We start from the raw sequence: 17586 nt of genomic DNA on the forward strand, positions 1-17586 counted from the left end.
TATTATAAAGCAGCAATCGTGAAACTATTTGATACCTCTTGAAAAAATAGAAAAGTTTATCATTTGAATAGATAGGTAAACAAGGTTCAGAAATAGCCACATATTTTTTATGTTCTGTAAATCTACATATTTTTTATGTTCTGTAAATCTACTAGATCAGTTGATAAGAGCCACTGGGAAACTAAAAAACTGGTAGAAATTCGTTTTTGTCTGATACTATATGCTAGAGATAAGCTCCAAAAAGATAAATAATGTTAATTATTATTTTATATAAAAGATCAGATTATTTAAAAATTAGAGGAAACTAAAAGGAGGTGCCATTCAGATTAATGTTGGGTTGATCATAAAATATAAAATAAATTATTTTAATTGCATCTAGAATAAGAAAAGAAAGTATCAGTTGGGGGGAGGGGACAAGTTTTGCATTTCTCATCAGTTATCTATGATTAAGGTCAGATACTAAGTTACATAGGGATTTTATTCAAATATATAAGACCTAGAGCCATTTCTAATATGAGCAAATAGTTTTCTTTTCTTTTTCCTTTTTTTCCCCCTTTTAAAGTAACTTTTTTATTTTTTCAAATACCAGTTTTCAACATTCACTTTTGCAAAATTTTGTTTTCCAAATTTTTCTTCCTTTATCCCCTCACGTCCTCCCATGGACAGCAAGCAATCTAATATAGGTTAAATATGTGCAATTCTTCTAAACATTTCCATATTCATCATGTTGTACAAGAAAAATCAGATCAAAAGGTAAAAGAAAAAAAAATAAGAAAAAACAAACACCCACATTAAAAAAAAAAAAAAAAGAAAAAGAAAGAAAGGTAAAAATACTGTGTTTTAATCCACATTCAGTCTCCATAGTCTCTCTGAATGTGGATGGCTCTTTCCATCATAAGTCTGTTAGAATTGCCCTGAATTACTTCATTGTTGAAAATGCCAATATTACAGTTATGTGATTAGTTATGTGATAATTATCACATAATCTTGTTGCTGTGTACATTGTTCTCTTGGTGCTACTTACTTCATTTAGCATCAGTTCATGTAAATCTTTCCAGGCTTTTCTGAAATCAGCCTGCTTATCATTTCTTCTATTTCATTCCATTATACTAATATACCATAAGTTAATTCAGCCATTCCCTAGCTGATGGGCATCCACTCAATTTCCAATTCCTTGCCACTACAAAAAGGACTGCTACAAACATTTTTTGCACATGTGGATCCTTTTCCCTTTTTTATGATCTCTTTGGGATGCAAAACCAGTAAGAAATAATGCTGGATCAAAGGGAATATTCAATTTGATAGACCTTTAGGCATAGTTCCAAATTGCTTTTCAGAATGGTTAGATCAATTCCCAACTTCACCAAAAATGCATTAGTGTTCCAATTTTCCCACATCCCCTCCAACATTTATCATTGTCTTTTCCTGTCATTTCAGCCAATCTGAGAGGTGTGTAGTGGTACCTCAGACTTGTCTTAATTTGCATTTCTCTGATCAGTAGTGATTTAGAGCATTTTTTTAAATGATTAGAAATGGCTTTAATTTCTTCATCTGAAAATTGTCTGTTTATATCTTTTGACTTTATCAATTGAAGAGTGGCTTATATTCTTATAAAGTTGAGTTAATTCTCTGTATATTTTAGAAATGAGGCCTTTATCAGAATCCTTAGATGTAAAATTCCCCCCCCCCCCAGTTTTCTACTTCCTTTTAATCGTAGCTACATTAGTTTTGTTTGAACAAAAACTTAACTTAATATAATCAAAATTATCCATTTTGCATTTCATAATGTTCTCCAGTTCTTCTTTGACCATAAATTCCTTCCTTCTCCAACAGATCTGAGAAGTAGACTATCTCTTGTTCTCTTAATTTGCTTTTATTACACTTGATGTCTGAATCATAAACCCATTTAGACCTTATCTTAGTATAAGGAGTTAGATGTTTATCAATGCCTAGTTTTCCGGTTTTCCCAGCAATTTTTGTCAAATAGTGAGTTCCTCTCCTAGAAACTGGAGTTTAAGGGTTAATCAAACATTAAATTACTAAAGTCATTGACTATTGTGTCTTGTGAACCTCACCTATTCCACTAATTAACTACTCTATTTCTTAGCCAATACCAAATGGTTTTGATAATTACCACTATAATTTAGTTTTAGATTTAGGCCTTTGCAATTTTTGTCATTAATTCCCTTGAAATTCTTGATCTTTTCTTCTTTCAGTTGATTTTTATTACTATATTTTCTAGCTTTATAAAGTGAACACAATTTTTTAAAAAATTTCTTTATTTTTCATTAACTCACATGGGAACTTCGGATGCTTATTCATCATTTCTTATGGAACATTTCTTATTACAACAATCAATCAGCCTTTTCTTTGCTTTTAGTTCTTTTTTTAATCCATTCTGCAATTCAATTCTGTTTTGTGGGAGAGTTCATCCCATTCACATTCACAGTTATGATTACCACCTCTGTATTTCCACCCTTTTTTTTTTTAACCCACCTACCTTATTTTTTGTCACCTCTCCCCCTTTTCTTACTAATGTTTTTTTTTAAACCTATCCCACCCATTACTTTATCTTGTGTCACCCTTCCCCCTTCTCTTACCTTTTTTTCCCTTAGTGTTTGTGCCCTCCCTTCTATCCTGTCTCTTTTCCCTTTTTTTCTTCTTTCTTCTCTTACTTCTTTATAGGGTTAGATAAATTTCTATCCCCAACTGAATAATTGTTATTACCTCTTAGGGCCAAAACTGATGAGATCAAGCTTCAGACAATGCTCATCCCCCTCCATTCTTTCCCTGGATTGTAATAAGTTTTTTGCACCTCTTCATGTGAACTAATTTTCCCATTATATTTTCCCTTTCCTCTTTTTTCCAGTACAAACCTTTTCCCACCCCTTAATGTCTTTTTCTTTGATATCATTACATCAGAGTCCATTCACAGTGATACCTTCAGTCCATGCGATGCTCTCCTCTGTCTGCCCCAGTGACAGATACAGTTTTTTAGAGTTATAGATATTGTTTTCCCATCTAGGGATGTAAACTGTTTAACTTTTAAATAACATATATTTCCCCCCTGTTTACCTTTCTATGCTCCTCTTGAGTCCTGTGTTTGTAAATTATATGTTCTGTGTAGTTGTGTTTTTTTCAATAGAAATAATTGAAAGTCTCTTATTTCATTGTGGTCACAGGGAATCAAATATAACTGAAAGACTAAATGTTTTGCACAGTATTTTTTATATGTTAATTCATTTGATTCCTGTGAGTAAGTGTAATTAGGCTCATTTTTACTGATGAGTAAACTGGGGACACATAGCTAGTTAAGTGCCTTGGGCAGGATTTGAACTTGTCTTTCTGATCTCCAGTTTGTGCTCTATCTATTTTGCTATCTAACTGCTTATTATTTATTAGAGTTCTAAACAAAGTTTATAGGAATATAAATGGACTAAGTAACAATGAAAAGGAGAAGTAGTCCATTTAGTTGATGTTGACATTGTATTAGAGGGGCAGCTAAGTAGCTAGATTGCTAGTGCTGGAGTCAGAAATTCTGAGTTCAAATCCAACTTTAGATACTAGCTCTGTGACATGACTGAAATAACTGAACAGAAACAACAACAAATGTATTAGTTGTCTGGATTTCTGTTATAGATAAAACCAGGTGAATGTAAGTTTAAAATACTTTATAACTCCTAATTACACTGTATTTTGAGATTTAGTATTCCATTTTTGCTGATAAGCAAATTGAGGCTAAGGGTGTATTACAAATTATAAAAGATTTTGCTTCGATTTAGAGTATACTTAATGATTATGAATAGAATATATATAGAATCTTTAAGCCAATGTTAATCAAGTTATTAGAACATTAGAAGACTTAGGATTCTTGAAATCTAGTCATCTGTTGAAGCCAGTAAACTTCCTTCTGACATGACTATTTTATGACATTGATATTTAATTTACTAGTTACCTGATACAGTGGTCAGACCTTTCCTTGACATTTGTTGAAGAGTGATCTAGGCAAGAAACTATTTTTAAAATTGATAGAGAGTATGGGAAGGAATGTATTCTTTGATCCAGGTAGTTTATATTGGATATCTGTAGTTTGCATGTACTTAGTCAAATAAACTAATACTAAATAATGTAAGCAACAAGCAGATCTGTGGAGGGTTTGTGAGGTGAATGGTTTTTTTAGTTTTTTTAAGTAAGTTTTTATGTTATCTTTTTTTTGTGTGTTACCATAATTTCCTTCAGCATCCTTCTCTTTTCTCCTTGCAGAGTCATTCTGTATAACAAATAAGAGGGTTTTTGTGTGTGTGTATTGACTAATATTTATTTTTTTTTTAAAAAAACTTCTATCTTCAGGAAAAAGATATTAGATAATAATCTAATAACTTGTCTTCTTAGATTACTTGGAAAAATAAATTCTGTTACTGATGTTTTCTTGTGGTATACATACATGCTCCTTAAATATTACAAAAATGATTATGTAGTCAATTCAGAATTACTTGTAAGGCTGTAAGGGAACATAGAAAACATTCATCATTACTTTCAAACTATTTATATTTTAGCTTCTTCTGTAACCTAGGTATTTATGGTATTTATATTCCTTTTCTTTTTTAAGTAAAAATTTCCCACTCTATTTTTCTTGGGGTTTTTTGGATATATGGTTAGTATGAAAATATTTTGCTGATTTCACATATATGATTGATATCATATTGCTTCCCTTCATAATGCTTGAAGAATGGGTTGGGATGGGTGGAGGTAGAGTATTTAGGATACAAGATTTTATAAGAAAAGAACGTCAAAGATAAATAAATGATATATTTTTAAAGATAAGAGAATAAAAGCAATAGAAAATAGATTGCTTTTTTACAAGGTCATATATGCTGTTCCTCATCTCCCTGCCTATTATTTTTTTTTTGCCTTAACTTTTTATTTTCAAAATATATGCATAGTTTTCAACATTTACCCTTGCAAAACCTTGTGTTCCAATTTTTTCTTTCTCTTCCACCTACTCCCTCTCTTAGACAGCAAGTAACCCAATATATATTAAACATGTACAATTCTTCTATACATATTTCCAAAATTATTGTGCTATAGAAAAATCAGATCAAAAAGGGAAAAAATGAGAAAGAATATAAAAAGCAAGCAAACAGCAACAAAAAAAGTGAAAATACTATGTTGTGATCCACATTCAGTCTCCATGGTCCTTTTTCTAGATTCAGATGGCTCTCTCTATCAGAAATCTATTAAAATTGGCCTGAATCACTTCATTACTGAGAAAAGCCAAGTCTGTCAGATCATCACATAGTCTTGTTGCTGTGTACAATGTTCTCTTGGTTCTACTTGCTTTGCTTAGCATCAGTTCATTTAAGTCTCTTCAAGTCTTTCTGAAATCATCCTGCTAATTGTTTCTTATAGAACAATAATTTTCCAAAACATTTATAAACCATAACATTCAGCCATTCTCCAATTGATGGATATCCATTCAGTTTTCAATTCCTTGTCACTGCAAAAAGGGCTGTCACAAACATTTTTGCACATATGGGTCCTTTTCCCTTTTTCATGATCTCTTTGGGATACAGGCCCAGTAGAGACATTGCTGGATCAAAGGGTATACACAGCTTGATAACCCTTTGGGCATAGTTCCAGATTGCTGTCCAGAACAGTTGAATCAATTCACAACTCCACCAACAATATATTAGTGTCTCAGTTTTTTCTCATCCCTTCCAACATTTATCATTATCTTTTCCTGTGATCTTAACCAATCTGAGAAATGTAGTGATACCTCAGAGTTGTCTTAATTTGAAAGAAGTAGTGTTTTTAAAGACAAAACTAAAAACAGAGAAAAAATCAGCATAATTAACACATTGAAAAATTCTTCAGATATGTGCAATGTATGATACTTTTGCATCTCTCCCTTTGACAAAGGATTAGAGGGGAGGCATCTTCCTTTGTTGACATGTATACAGAAACGTTTTTAACCTTTCTAAAACATCAAAATACAGGATTATATAAAGGGAAAACTGTTTACTATCCCGATTAAATTCCTGCTGCATTTGGGCTAAAAGTAAAGCTAGTTCCATTAATAAAAGTTTACCTTGCCCATGTCACAGTAAGGCTTATTATCAACTTAAACTTATTGTCAAACTTCAGGGTACTTCTTTTTTATTATTAATAGTTGGAAAATAAACTGCTCTAGCTAAAAGTTGCAGTTCAATTTAACAAATAAATAATAACTTGCTTCCAATCTCTCTTTTCTATTCCATATTTCACCTTCAGCCAAAATAATCTTTCAAATTTATAAGTTTCATTGCTTCCTTACTCAGAATTTTTAATAGCTCCTTTTTTGTTATTTAGTTTTTTTCAGATATATTCAACTCTTCATTATCCAATTTAGGGTTTTATTGTCAGATATTGGAGTGTTTTGCCATTTCTTTGCACAGCTTATTAAATGACTTGCTCAAGGTCACACAAGTGATACGTGTATGAGGCCAGATTTGTACTTGTGAAAAATGAGTCCTGTCCAGATTCAGCATTCCATTGTGCCACCTAACTATCTATCTCCCTACTATGTATAGTAGAAAATAGCTTGTCCTTTAAGGCCTTTCACAATCTTATTCACCTATTATTCCAGCCTCATACTGTTCTCCTTTTTTGTACCATATCCTAGCCAAACTAGACTGACAACTCTACTCTCATTTTGATCTCTTTAGCTCCATAGAAACCTAAAGTTCATCTCTGTTTGAAGTGTACTTTCTCAGCTTTTCTATTTGTTGAAGTTATTCTTGGCCTAGCTTAGGTGTCCCTTTTTCCATGAGAAATGGGTAGTTGATTGGTGCACTGGATAGAGTGCTGTTCCTAGAATCAGGAAAGCTGAATTTCAAAACTAGCCTTAGACACTAGTTGGGTGATCCTGGGTGGGTCATTTAAACCTGTTCGTCTCCATTACTCATCTGCATAATGAATTGGAGAAGGAAACAGCACACCACTCCAGTATCTTTGACCAAGAAAATCCCAATTGGGGTTAAGAAAATTTGTATACAGCTAAGCAACAGCAAACTTCTTTGAGATTTTCCTGATTACTGTCCCTTCCCTACTGCTGAAGGTGATGTTTCTCTCTCTTAAATTTTCATGTAGTACTTTGTATGGATCTTTTCTTTGTCTCATAATCTATATATATTATTTTTGCTTCTTTTTGACTCAGTATTGTGTTCGATTGTGGGCTCTTTGCAACTTTGCAATTGGATGCCCATTAGAGGGTTCCCTACATAAAAGGCACTTTATAAATGATTGTTGGATCAAACTGTGTATAAAACATCTTGCTCAGTCCTAGGATGTTAGAAAGTGTCCACAGAACTTCTACTTAAATGGAATTTTTCATAGATGTGATAAGCTTTATTATTTTAAAATTATATCAAGACTTACTTTTAGAATTCTGGCTTCAAAGAATTAGAATAAAATAAAATAAAAATATCTAGAATAAAACATACTTAAATTTATGATTATATCAGCTATTGCTGGAATATTCCATGGGCTTAGTGTGTGATATAGGGTTAAGTGCAACTATTTCCCTAGCATTTGAGCTCAGTTTATTTTCCAGTCAACATGTCAGAATTAAGGAGAAATGTGTAGTATGGGGAAGAACTACAAGAACCAGCAAAGAGAAGAAGGAAGATGCACTAATAATACACAAAGAACAATGAAGAGAATCCTTGTGGAGTTCAAAGTAGAACTCTCATGAGGGAAAAAGAAGTTTTGAAATGTAGAGACCAATAGCTTCATAGACGGATGGGGGAAAGGTCAAAGAGGCTCTGATGATAATTGGCAAAGCCAGTTATAATTAGCAGGTATATTATTCTTGTAGCTGACAAGAGCCCAGTGGCAGTGGGAGATTTATAGTCATTAGGCTAAATCCAACTAGAAGATAAAGCAAAGTAAATCATAGTCACATGTAGATTATTATTATGGATGGAAATCAATTAAATTCAACAAACATTTTAATGCCTACTATGTGCTATTCAAGCCATTATATTCATTTGAAATGATTATGGAAATTTAGTGAGTATAGTGAAATAATAGATAATGGAGTACAGGATAACCTGTCACTCAGAACTACCTTCCTTTCTGTGGAAGACAGCAAGCAAGGAACAAAGGGTCGCAATAAAACATCAATATGTGCATGAGTAAATATAGAACTATAGCACCTTCTAGAAAGGGAAGTACATTTCTTTTGGAAATAGCAAAAAGAGTAATTGCCATTGGAATCAGTTTGCTTCAATTTATCAAGTATTAAACATCTACTCTGTGCCAGGTATTATGGAGGTTCTCAGTGAATAAAGACAAAAATGAGATAGTCTCTCCCCTCAAGGAGCTTGTTCCTCAAGGAACCTGTTGAGAGGAACAGCATTTATATGATAAATTGAATATAAGTTTCAGCAAGAAGGCTTCTTGTAAGAAGTTGTACTTAGCAATGATTTTGGGGTTAGTATTTGTATTATGGAGATTTGTTTGTAGAAATGTGGTTTTTGATGACATTTCCAGAATATATTGCCACCAAAAATTACAGAAGGGTTATCCTTAAAAAATTTAAAGATTTGATACTTTCAAAAATATAAGAAAATGGTAGAAATTATAACACATTATGATAGGCTATAAAATTTTAGCATCTGTTGAAAACCTGATGATTATAATTATACATCAGAAATTAGCTATATAGTTTAATGAACTGACAGATAACAATTCTTTATCCTATCAATATAGGCCTTAAAATAACCTAGAAAAATTAATAAACTACACTGGAACTGGAACATTATCACTAATTGAAATGTTGCCTACAATCTCCTGGTTTTAACAATGATCTAAAAGATTTAAGAACATTATTCTTAATAGATGTCATTAACTCATATATTCACAGTTACTAAGAGACATGAAACAAAAAGCTTTTAAAATATAGATCTAGTAGAAAAGTGAAAAACTATGTAGGTACATAATGTCTCTAATATCTGGTCTGCTATTTGTATTGCAAGAAGATTCCCTCTGTACCTGAAGAAGATGAGCTTTCAAACTAATGTGTTTTTTTCTGGGGTGGGGATAAGGAAGCATTATTTTTTTTTAATTTTATTTAGAATTTTTTTCCCACAGTATATATGCATGAATAATTTTTCTATAATATTATCCCTTGTATTCATTTTTCCAAATTATCGCCCCCCTCCCTCAATACCCTCCCCCCGATGACAGGCAGTCCCATACATTTTACATATGTTACAATATAACTCAGATACAATATATGTTATGTAGATACCATTTTCTTGTTGCACATTAAGTATTAGATTCCAAAGGTATAAGTAACCTGGGTAGATAGACAGTATTGCTAACAATTTACATTTACTTCCCAGTGTTCCTTCTCTGGGTGTAGTTATTTCTGTCCATCATTGATCAACTGGAAGTGAGTTGGATCTTCTTTATGTTGAAGATATCCACTTCCATCAGAATACATCTTCATACAGCATTGAAGTGTACAGAGATCTTCTGGTTCTGTTCATTTCACTCAGCATCAGTTGATAAGTCTCTCCAAGCCTCTCTGTAATCCTCCTGCTGGTCATTTCTTACAGAGCAATAACATTCCATAACCTTCATATATCATAATTTACCCAACCATTCTCCAATTGATGGACATCCATTCATCTTCCAGTTTCTAGCTACTACAAAAAGAGCTGCCACAAACATTTTGGCACATACAGGTTGGGGAAGCATTATTGAGCAGAACCAGATCATTGTACAAAGCAACAACAATATTATTCAATGATCAATTTTGATGGGCATGACTTTGCAACGATGAGATGATTGAGGCCATTTTCAATGATCTTGTGATGAAGAGAGCCATATACACTCAGAGAGGGGGCTATGGGAACTGAGTTTGGATCATAACATAATATTCTCACTTTTTGTTGTTCACTTGTATTTTATTTTCTTATTCATTTTCTTTCTTTTTTGATCTGATCTTTCTTGTGCAGCAAGATAATTGTACAAATATGGTTATATTTATTGAATTTAACATATTTTAAAATGTATAACATATATTGGATTGCTTGACATCTAGGGTAAAGGGTGAGAAGGAGAGGAAAATTTGGAATACAAGGCTATGCAAGGATCAATATTGAAAAATTATCTGTGCATATGTTTTGAAAATAAAAAGCTTTAATAATAATAAAAAACATTATTTTTCCCCACCTGTAAAATACCTTTCCAATTACTTTGATTGCTTAAATTTCAGACAAAAGGGAGTATGTTATGTTGAGATATTCACCCATAATGTATTGGTTTAAACAGTCCAAATTAGTGTTCAGAAGAAGTTTTTACTAGTAGTGCAATAATCTTTGCAAAATATTTTCAAAACAGTTTTCCTTTTCCTTAGTGATTTGTCCAGAATTACACAGTTAAGTATCTGAGGCTAGATTTGAACTGGATTCCTGACTCCAAAACTGGCACTCTATTCACTGTACTACCTAGCTGCAAAAATATAAAATTTCAAAGCTATGAGAAACTCCAGCAACCATCCAGACCATCTCATGCCTGGAAAAGAATGCCCAGTAATAATATAGATAACATTTCTGTAAAACTTTTAGATTTGCAAAGTGCTTTATATATACACAATCCAAACAGCCTTGTATTAGATACTCTTATTATCCACATTTACAGTTTAAGAAAGGCTAAATGCCCAACTAGTGAATATGGTATATGGAGTCTATACATTGTCCAACTATGTTGTAATTTGAACAACAGATATTCTTTATCCATTTGGTGTTTTCTGTGTGGATGGTCAAGATAAACTCTTTTTAAGGGTGATAGATCCTTTCCTGAACATTCTGAACTGTTTTAGGGCTTGATACAACCAGCATATAATGTCATCTGCACAGAGAAACATCTGGAGTTCCCCAACATTCATATGAAATTTTCTTTAGTTTGGAGTCAGTATTGGTTTTCCTCCATCACAAAAATAAACAGCATTGGTGAACGTGTATCTTTTGTCGATCAATGAATGGGGTTATTTTTGTTGTTTTCTCTTCTAGTGAAATTTTGATCACTTTTTTGGTGTGTGGATAACAGAAACCTTGATCTAAGAGACCCTTTAAGGCAACATTTAGGTCTTCTGAATCTATGCACAATAAGTACACTGGAATCTCATCTTCTTTATATCATTCAGTTAATTTTCAAAGGGTATATAGAATGTAATTTGCAAAAGTCTACCAGTTCTCTATTAATAATACCCTTGATTCATGTATAGATGGAAAGATAAACATACAGATGAGCAGTTATTGGTATTCTTGGTTGTTGGGTTTGTTTTTGTTTTTGTTTTTGTTTTGCTATTAATCACCAAGCTATTTTACATAATTCTTTCTCATGCCTTGTAAATAAATCCTTTAATGTCTTGCAGTATCACTTCCATTGTGAATTTCCTCTGTGTACATTTAGTCCAATCTAACTATTGTTCCCATCTCTTTAGTATCTCTTCTACATCCTCTATAAGCATATCCAGGTCTGGGATGTGCTATGAAGGTCCAAATGTGGTAGTTCTACTGTCCTTGTTAGTCATAGCAATTCATTATTAAAAACTTTGCAAATCTTGTTTTTCTTCTGTTTGCTTCTTCCATTCATTTCCAACTTTGTGTTTACTCAGGTTGACTTTGCTTAGTTAGATATCTTGTCATCTTGCTTTAAAATAATTTTATCCTCCATTTCTAACTACTACTTATAGTCATTCATCATCCTTCAACATAAGTTTTTACAAATGAGTTTATATTATAAACTGGTCTTGCCTTTGATCATCCTCTCCCTCTCTTTAGCAAGTAAGATAAGCATTTGCTATCTAAGAGACTTTTTGGCTATAGAGTGAAAGAAAGTAGTAATGTAATATACAATAAGCTTGGAAAGGTAGATCGAAGTATGATTGTGAAGGACTTTTTAGTAGCAAAGGAATTTGTATTTGTAATAGGTAATCACTTACAACTCTAGATATTGTGATAATTACACTTTGATAGGGTAAGCTGAAACTTTTTTCTCACCTTAGTTTAAGATTTTTATGGTGATAAGATATCTTGCATATAGATATTATTATATAATAAATAAGGTATCTTATTTATTATATAAATAATCTACTCTTAAAGCAGTAAAATGATATCACATTAAAAGTCGAGGTAGTGAAGTTCTTTTGGACAGTCATCAAGGACAGGATATCAAATGAAAAAGAAGTGGGGGGAAGTGGGAGGGGCAGGGATTTGCCTGTGATTGATGAAAAACTGAATTCTGTCTCAGGGCTAATGGATTTACAGGAGAATCTTAACTGACTTTTGAAAAATAATACCTATACTAGACAATTATCAAAGAGTAAGAAAGAATGAATTTTGCTAAATGTCTTTTTTTTTCAGATATAGTTTATATCTAAGCCAAGGAAATATAAAAGAAAAAGATGATTATGAATCAATTTTAATAGTTAGGGCATCTGGGTGCCACAGTAGATAAGACTATCAGGCCTGGAGTTAGTTTAAATCTAACCTCAAATCTTTACTAGCAATATGATCCTGGGCAAGTCTGCCCTGTTTGCCCTGAGCCAAATCCTCTTTGCCTCAGTTTCCTCATCTGTAAAATGAGCTGAAGAGAGAACATCAAACCACTCTAGTATTATTGCCAAAGAATACCCCAAATGTAGTCATAAAAAAATCAGATGGCTAAAACAACTGAAAACTCATTGACTAAAAATTTTATTGATTGATATACTACAAAAAACTTCACTAAATTTATTCAAAAACTAATTCATTATGACAAGTTTGATTAATTCCAGAAAAGAAAGTATTGTTCAACATTTGGGAGATAATGAAATGAATCATATTAAAAATAGAAAATGTCCAAAATGATATGATTATTTTAAGAGATACCAAAAAAAGCCTCTGACAAAGAACAATGTTCATTCTAAAAAAAAAAATCTGCAAAATATAGTTGTTGAGAGATCTTTCTTAAAAGTAAGGTTGTTTTTTTATATTTTGTATTTCTTATATTTCCCTAGTATCCCAGGTAACTCTACTGTACTGTCTCCTAAATAGATGTTCCAAATGGCAAATAATAATTTTTTGAGAGGGAAAAAGAGGTAAGTACAACCAGTTGATACATTGAAAATAATCCAAAAATTTGGGTAGTATGTAATATTCACGGACCTTCTACCTCTGTGAAGATGGGGTAGGAGATGTCTTCATATATTGAAGAGATTTTTTTAATATGATAAAATAGTATTTAAAACCAAAAGCAAGTTTATATTTATTGAGGATACACTAGAAACTTTCTCAACAAATATGGGGTAAAGTAAGATTGGAAAGGTATCCTCCTTCCCTTTACTATGTAATACAATTATAGAAATGCTAGGAATAAGAAAAAAATTATTCAAGACATAAAGATAGTCAAAAAGAAGATGACCATCCTTATTTACTAATGAATGGTAGTTTCTTTATTTTTTAAAAAAAAAGGTCTTTGGAAAATCATAGGAAATCAGCAAAGAAACTTATTAAGACAGTAACTTCATCAAAGTTGTAAGCTACAAAATAAACCCACAAAAATCAATAACGTATAAATATACTATTAACAAAATCCAATAGAAAGAGAAATCCTATTCAAAATAACTACAAAATGCATAAAACATCGGGGAGTCAATCAACCAAAGCACTTTTAATATTTGTATAGCTTAATTTCTCTTTTTCTTTTTAGCCTCTCCTCTCTTCAGAAGTCTATTTTGCTCCATAATACTGCCTTCTTTAATCTACCTTCCTACTTATTACCTCCCACAGTTTCTATAAGTCCCTTCCTCTCCTACCAATTTGTTGGGTTCCTGCATATGTATGTGTGTATTTTTTTTCTTCCCACTTAACCTGATAAGATGAATTTCTATATTCATCTCTAAGTGTATATGTGTGTGTATTTTTCTCTATGAACCAGTTCAGATGAGAGTGAGGTTCAAGGCTTGCTTGTTACCACCCCCACCATACTTCCCCCTCCATTGTGAAAACTTTTCCTTATGTACCTTTTTAAATTTTCCTAATCTTCCTCTCCATACCTCTTTTTCTGAATGCATGCCTCTTTATTACCCTCCCATTCTTCTTTTGGGTTCTTACCAACACAATAGACTCATGTCTGTGCCCTCTATTTAAGAAAACTTTATAATGATGATAAACGATGGTTTCTTATGAGTTATATGTATCATCTTTCTATATATGAATGCAAACAGTTTAACTTTACTCACTTTTTTATGATTTCTCAGTCATATTTATCTTTTTATGCTTGAGTCTTGTGTTAGAATTTCAGATTTTCCTATTCACTTCTGATCTTTTCATCAAGAATACTTTAACATCTTCCATTTTATTAAATCTGTTCCTCCCTGCCAATCCCCTAAAGGATTATTCTTAGTTTTAGACATTGATCCATACTTAACATCATATATCAAGATAAGGTTAGAATGGGTTCATCATTAAGACATAAAGAGTAATACTATAAACAAATTAAAAGAACAAAGGATAGTTCAGATCTGTGGAGAAGAAAGGAATTTGTAGTCAAAGAAGGACTAGAATATATTATGGAATGCAAAATGGATAATTTTTATTATATTAAGTTTAAAAGGTTTTGTACAAACAAAACTAATGCAGAAAAGTTTAGAAGAGAAGCAGTGAACTAGAAAAAAAGAATTTTACATCTAAGGGTTCTGATAAAGGTCTTATTTCTAAAACATATAGGGAATTGATTCAAATTTATAAGAATTCAGGCCATTCTCCAGTTGATAAATGGTCAAAGGATATGAATAGGCAATTTTCAAATGAAGAAATTGAAACCATTTATAGTGATATGAACAAATTTGTTGTTGTTTGCTTGCATTTTTTTTTTCTTTTTTGACTTGATTTTTCTTATGCAGTATAATTGTGGAAATATGTATAGAAGAATTGCACATGTTTAACATTTTGGATTACTTGCTGCCTAGAGGAGGGGTTGGGGAGAAGGAAGGGGGAAAAAAATGGAACACAAAGTTTTACAAGGGTGAATGTTGAAAATTATCTATGCATGTGTTTTGAAAATAAAAGTTTTAATTTTAAAAAAAAGATTTTACTTAGTTTTGGTAAGTAGTTTATTCTTGGCTATAATTTTAACTCTTTTTTCTTGCAGAATATTATATTCCAATCACTCTGCTTTTTTTTTTTGTGGTAGGTAGTTGCTAAATTTTAGTGATCCTTATTATGCATCCATGGTATTTGAATGATTTCTTTCCAACTAGTTATAATATTTTTCCCTTTACTTGGGAGTTCTAAAATTCGGAGTTTTCATTTTGGATTTCTTTAAGATGATTAGTAATTTTTAAATTTTTTTTCTTTTAACTTTTACTTTGCCCTTTGGTTCTAGGATGTCTGAATAATTTTCCTTAGTAACTTTTTTGAAATATGATGTTTGATTATGTTTCATATTTCTTTATATAGGTATGATCTATAATAGATGTCTTGGCCTATATGTAGGAATAAGCATATATTTTTATATGCTTTTTTTGATCTTGAGTGTTAGATTGTCCAATAATTCTTAAATTCTTTCTCCTTGGCATATTTTCCAGGTCAGTTGTTTTTCCTGTGAAATATTTCACATTTTCTTCTATTTTTTTCAATTTTTACTTTGTTTTGTTGTTTCTTGGAATCTCAAGGAGTCATCAGCTTCTACTTTACTAATTCTCATTTTTTAAAGGAACTTATTTTCTTCAGTGAGGTTGGTTGATTTGTTTGTTTTTGCTTCTTTCATCATTTGGTTAATTCTGCTTTTTAAACAGTTCTTTTACTCAATAATTTTTGGTGGTACTTTTACTATCTGACTGATTCTCATTTTTACGAGTTATTTTCTACAGTATTTTTTGTGCTTCATTTACTAAGTTGTTAGTTGTCTTTTTATAAGTTTTTGCATTGTTCTCATCTCTTCTCCCAATCTTTGCCAGCATTTATTTGATTTTTAAAATACTTTTTTCATGCTTTTTAAAAATTTCTTTCTTTCTTTACCTTTTCTAGAACTTCTTGTTGGACTTGTGTCCAACCTGCAATTTTTTTCTTTGAAGCTTTGCTTGTAGATCTATCTTCTCAGTTTGTGTCTTCCTGTCACTGGTGAATTTCTTTTTTTGCTTGCTTATTTTTCTACATTTCTTGACTTTGGACTTTATTTTAGAGTTGGATTTTGCTTAATGGGGGAGGGCAGTGACAAGCATGAGTCAGGCTTTTATGTTCTACTATTTTTACAATGTGGTCTAGGGAACTGTAAATTCTCAATGCTTTCAAAGTGGCATGATCTTTGCAGCCTGATTACTGCCTTCTTAGTCTATAATCTGGTCCTTAGTCCTTAGCCTTAGAGCCCCTGATCTCTCATGGCAGCAGTTCTCTCTATCCTGTAACCTTGACCTAGAACTAGGTGCTGGACTATGGAGATACCATATGATGCTGATCCTGCACTAAGTGCTAGCACTGGGGTTTGCCTGGATTCTCTTTCTGACTAAATATAAAGTCTCCTTACCAGCTCTGAGCCTCAGAAGTTCCCAATGCTATACCTCTGTTGCCCCTGCTATTAGCCACCACAGCCTCCAAGATCAAAGTCAATGTTACTTCTGCCATGCCATTCTTGTGGCTAACTTCCCCCCACCTTTCTAATAATATCTGTTTCTCTTTTTGTCCTCCTGAGCTGCCCTAGTATAGAAAAATTATTTACTGTGATGTTTTGTTGATTAACTGTTAATATTCAGCTTGATGCATTTTTTTAAAGTTGTTTAGAAGGGTAGATTGGGAAAGCATGGCAAAATTGCTGACTTTATTATTCTATCTTGGCTCCACCCATAAGCATTTCTATAAGTTCAATTTTAAAGAAATACAAAGCAAATTAAATAGAGGAATATTCAGTACTCATAACTGGAGTATACAAATATCATTAAAATGACAACTACTAAAGTTAGTTTACAGATTTAGTGTTACACTAATAAAACTGCCAAAGGGATACTTTAAGGTGCCAGATAAAACAATAACAAAATTAATTTGGAGGAAAAAAAGGATGTATAGTATCAAAGAATATAATAAAGAGGAATGAAAGGAGAACAGCATGTCTAATCCTCAAACTATATTATAAAGCAGCAATCATCAAAAATGATTTGATATTGGTTAAAAAATAGAGTAGCAGATCAACAGGATAGGTTAGACAGGGATCATGTAGGAATAATGGAATTCAGTAATCCAGTTGATAAAGCTGGAAATATAATTTAGGAAAGAAATACCTGCTGGATTGGGTTTAATCTGATTAAATCATATTATATGATAAATTCAAAGTTTATACATATTTTGAATATTAAAACTCATACCACAAAAAATTAAAAGAGAAGCAGATCATGTACCTTTCACAACTTTGGATAGGAGATGAATTATTAACTAAACAAAGAATAGAGGTAATTATAGAAATAAAGTAGTTCATTTTGATTGAGTGAAATTAAAAACTTCTGCACAAACAAAATTAATGCAACTAGTATAATCAAGGAAAGCAATAAATTAGAGGAAA

General features: G+C 31.9%; 1 protein-coding gene across 5 annotated transcripts in view; it reads left to right on the top strand.

Moving 5' to 3' along the window:
* The window catches only part of METTL8 (methyltransferase 8, tRNA N3-cytidine), a 118613-nt gene that overhangs the window by 40972 nt on the left and 60055 nt on the right, over positions 1-17586 (top strand). Inside the window, exons 3-4 of one of the 5 annotated variants that reach the window (XM_074303138.1) lie at positions 13052-13132; positions 16065-16157. The exons of 3 other annotated variants lie outside the window; for them this stretch is intronic. In XM_074303138.1, the coding sequence (XP_074159239.1) occupies positions 13089-13132; positions 16065-16157 (137 nt within the window). In that variant the 5' untranslated portion in view covers positions 13052-13088. The remainder of the gene's footprint in view (positions 1-13051; positions 13133-16064; positions 16158-17586) is intronic. One more of the 5 variants, XM_074303139.1, reaches the window with a different exon arrangement.

This window comes from Sminthopsis crassicaudata, chromosome 3 (assembly GCF_048593235.1).
Source record: "Sminthopsis crassicaudata isolate SCR6 chromosome 3, ASM4859323v1, whole genome shotgun sequence".
Classification (NCBI taxonomy): Eukaryota; Metazoa; Chordata; class Mammalia; order Dasyuromorphia; family Dasyuridae; genus Sminthopsis; species Sminthopsis crassicaudata.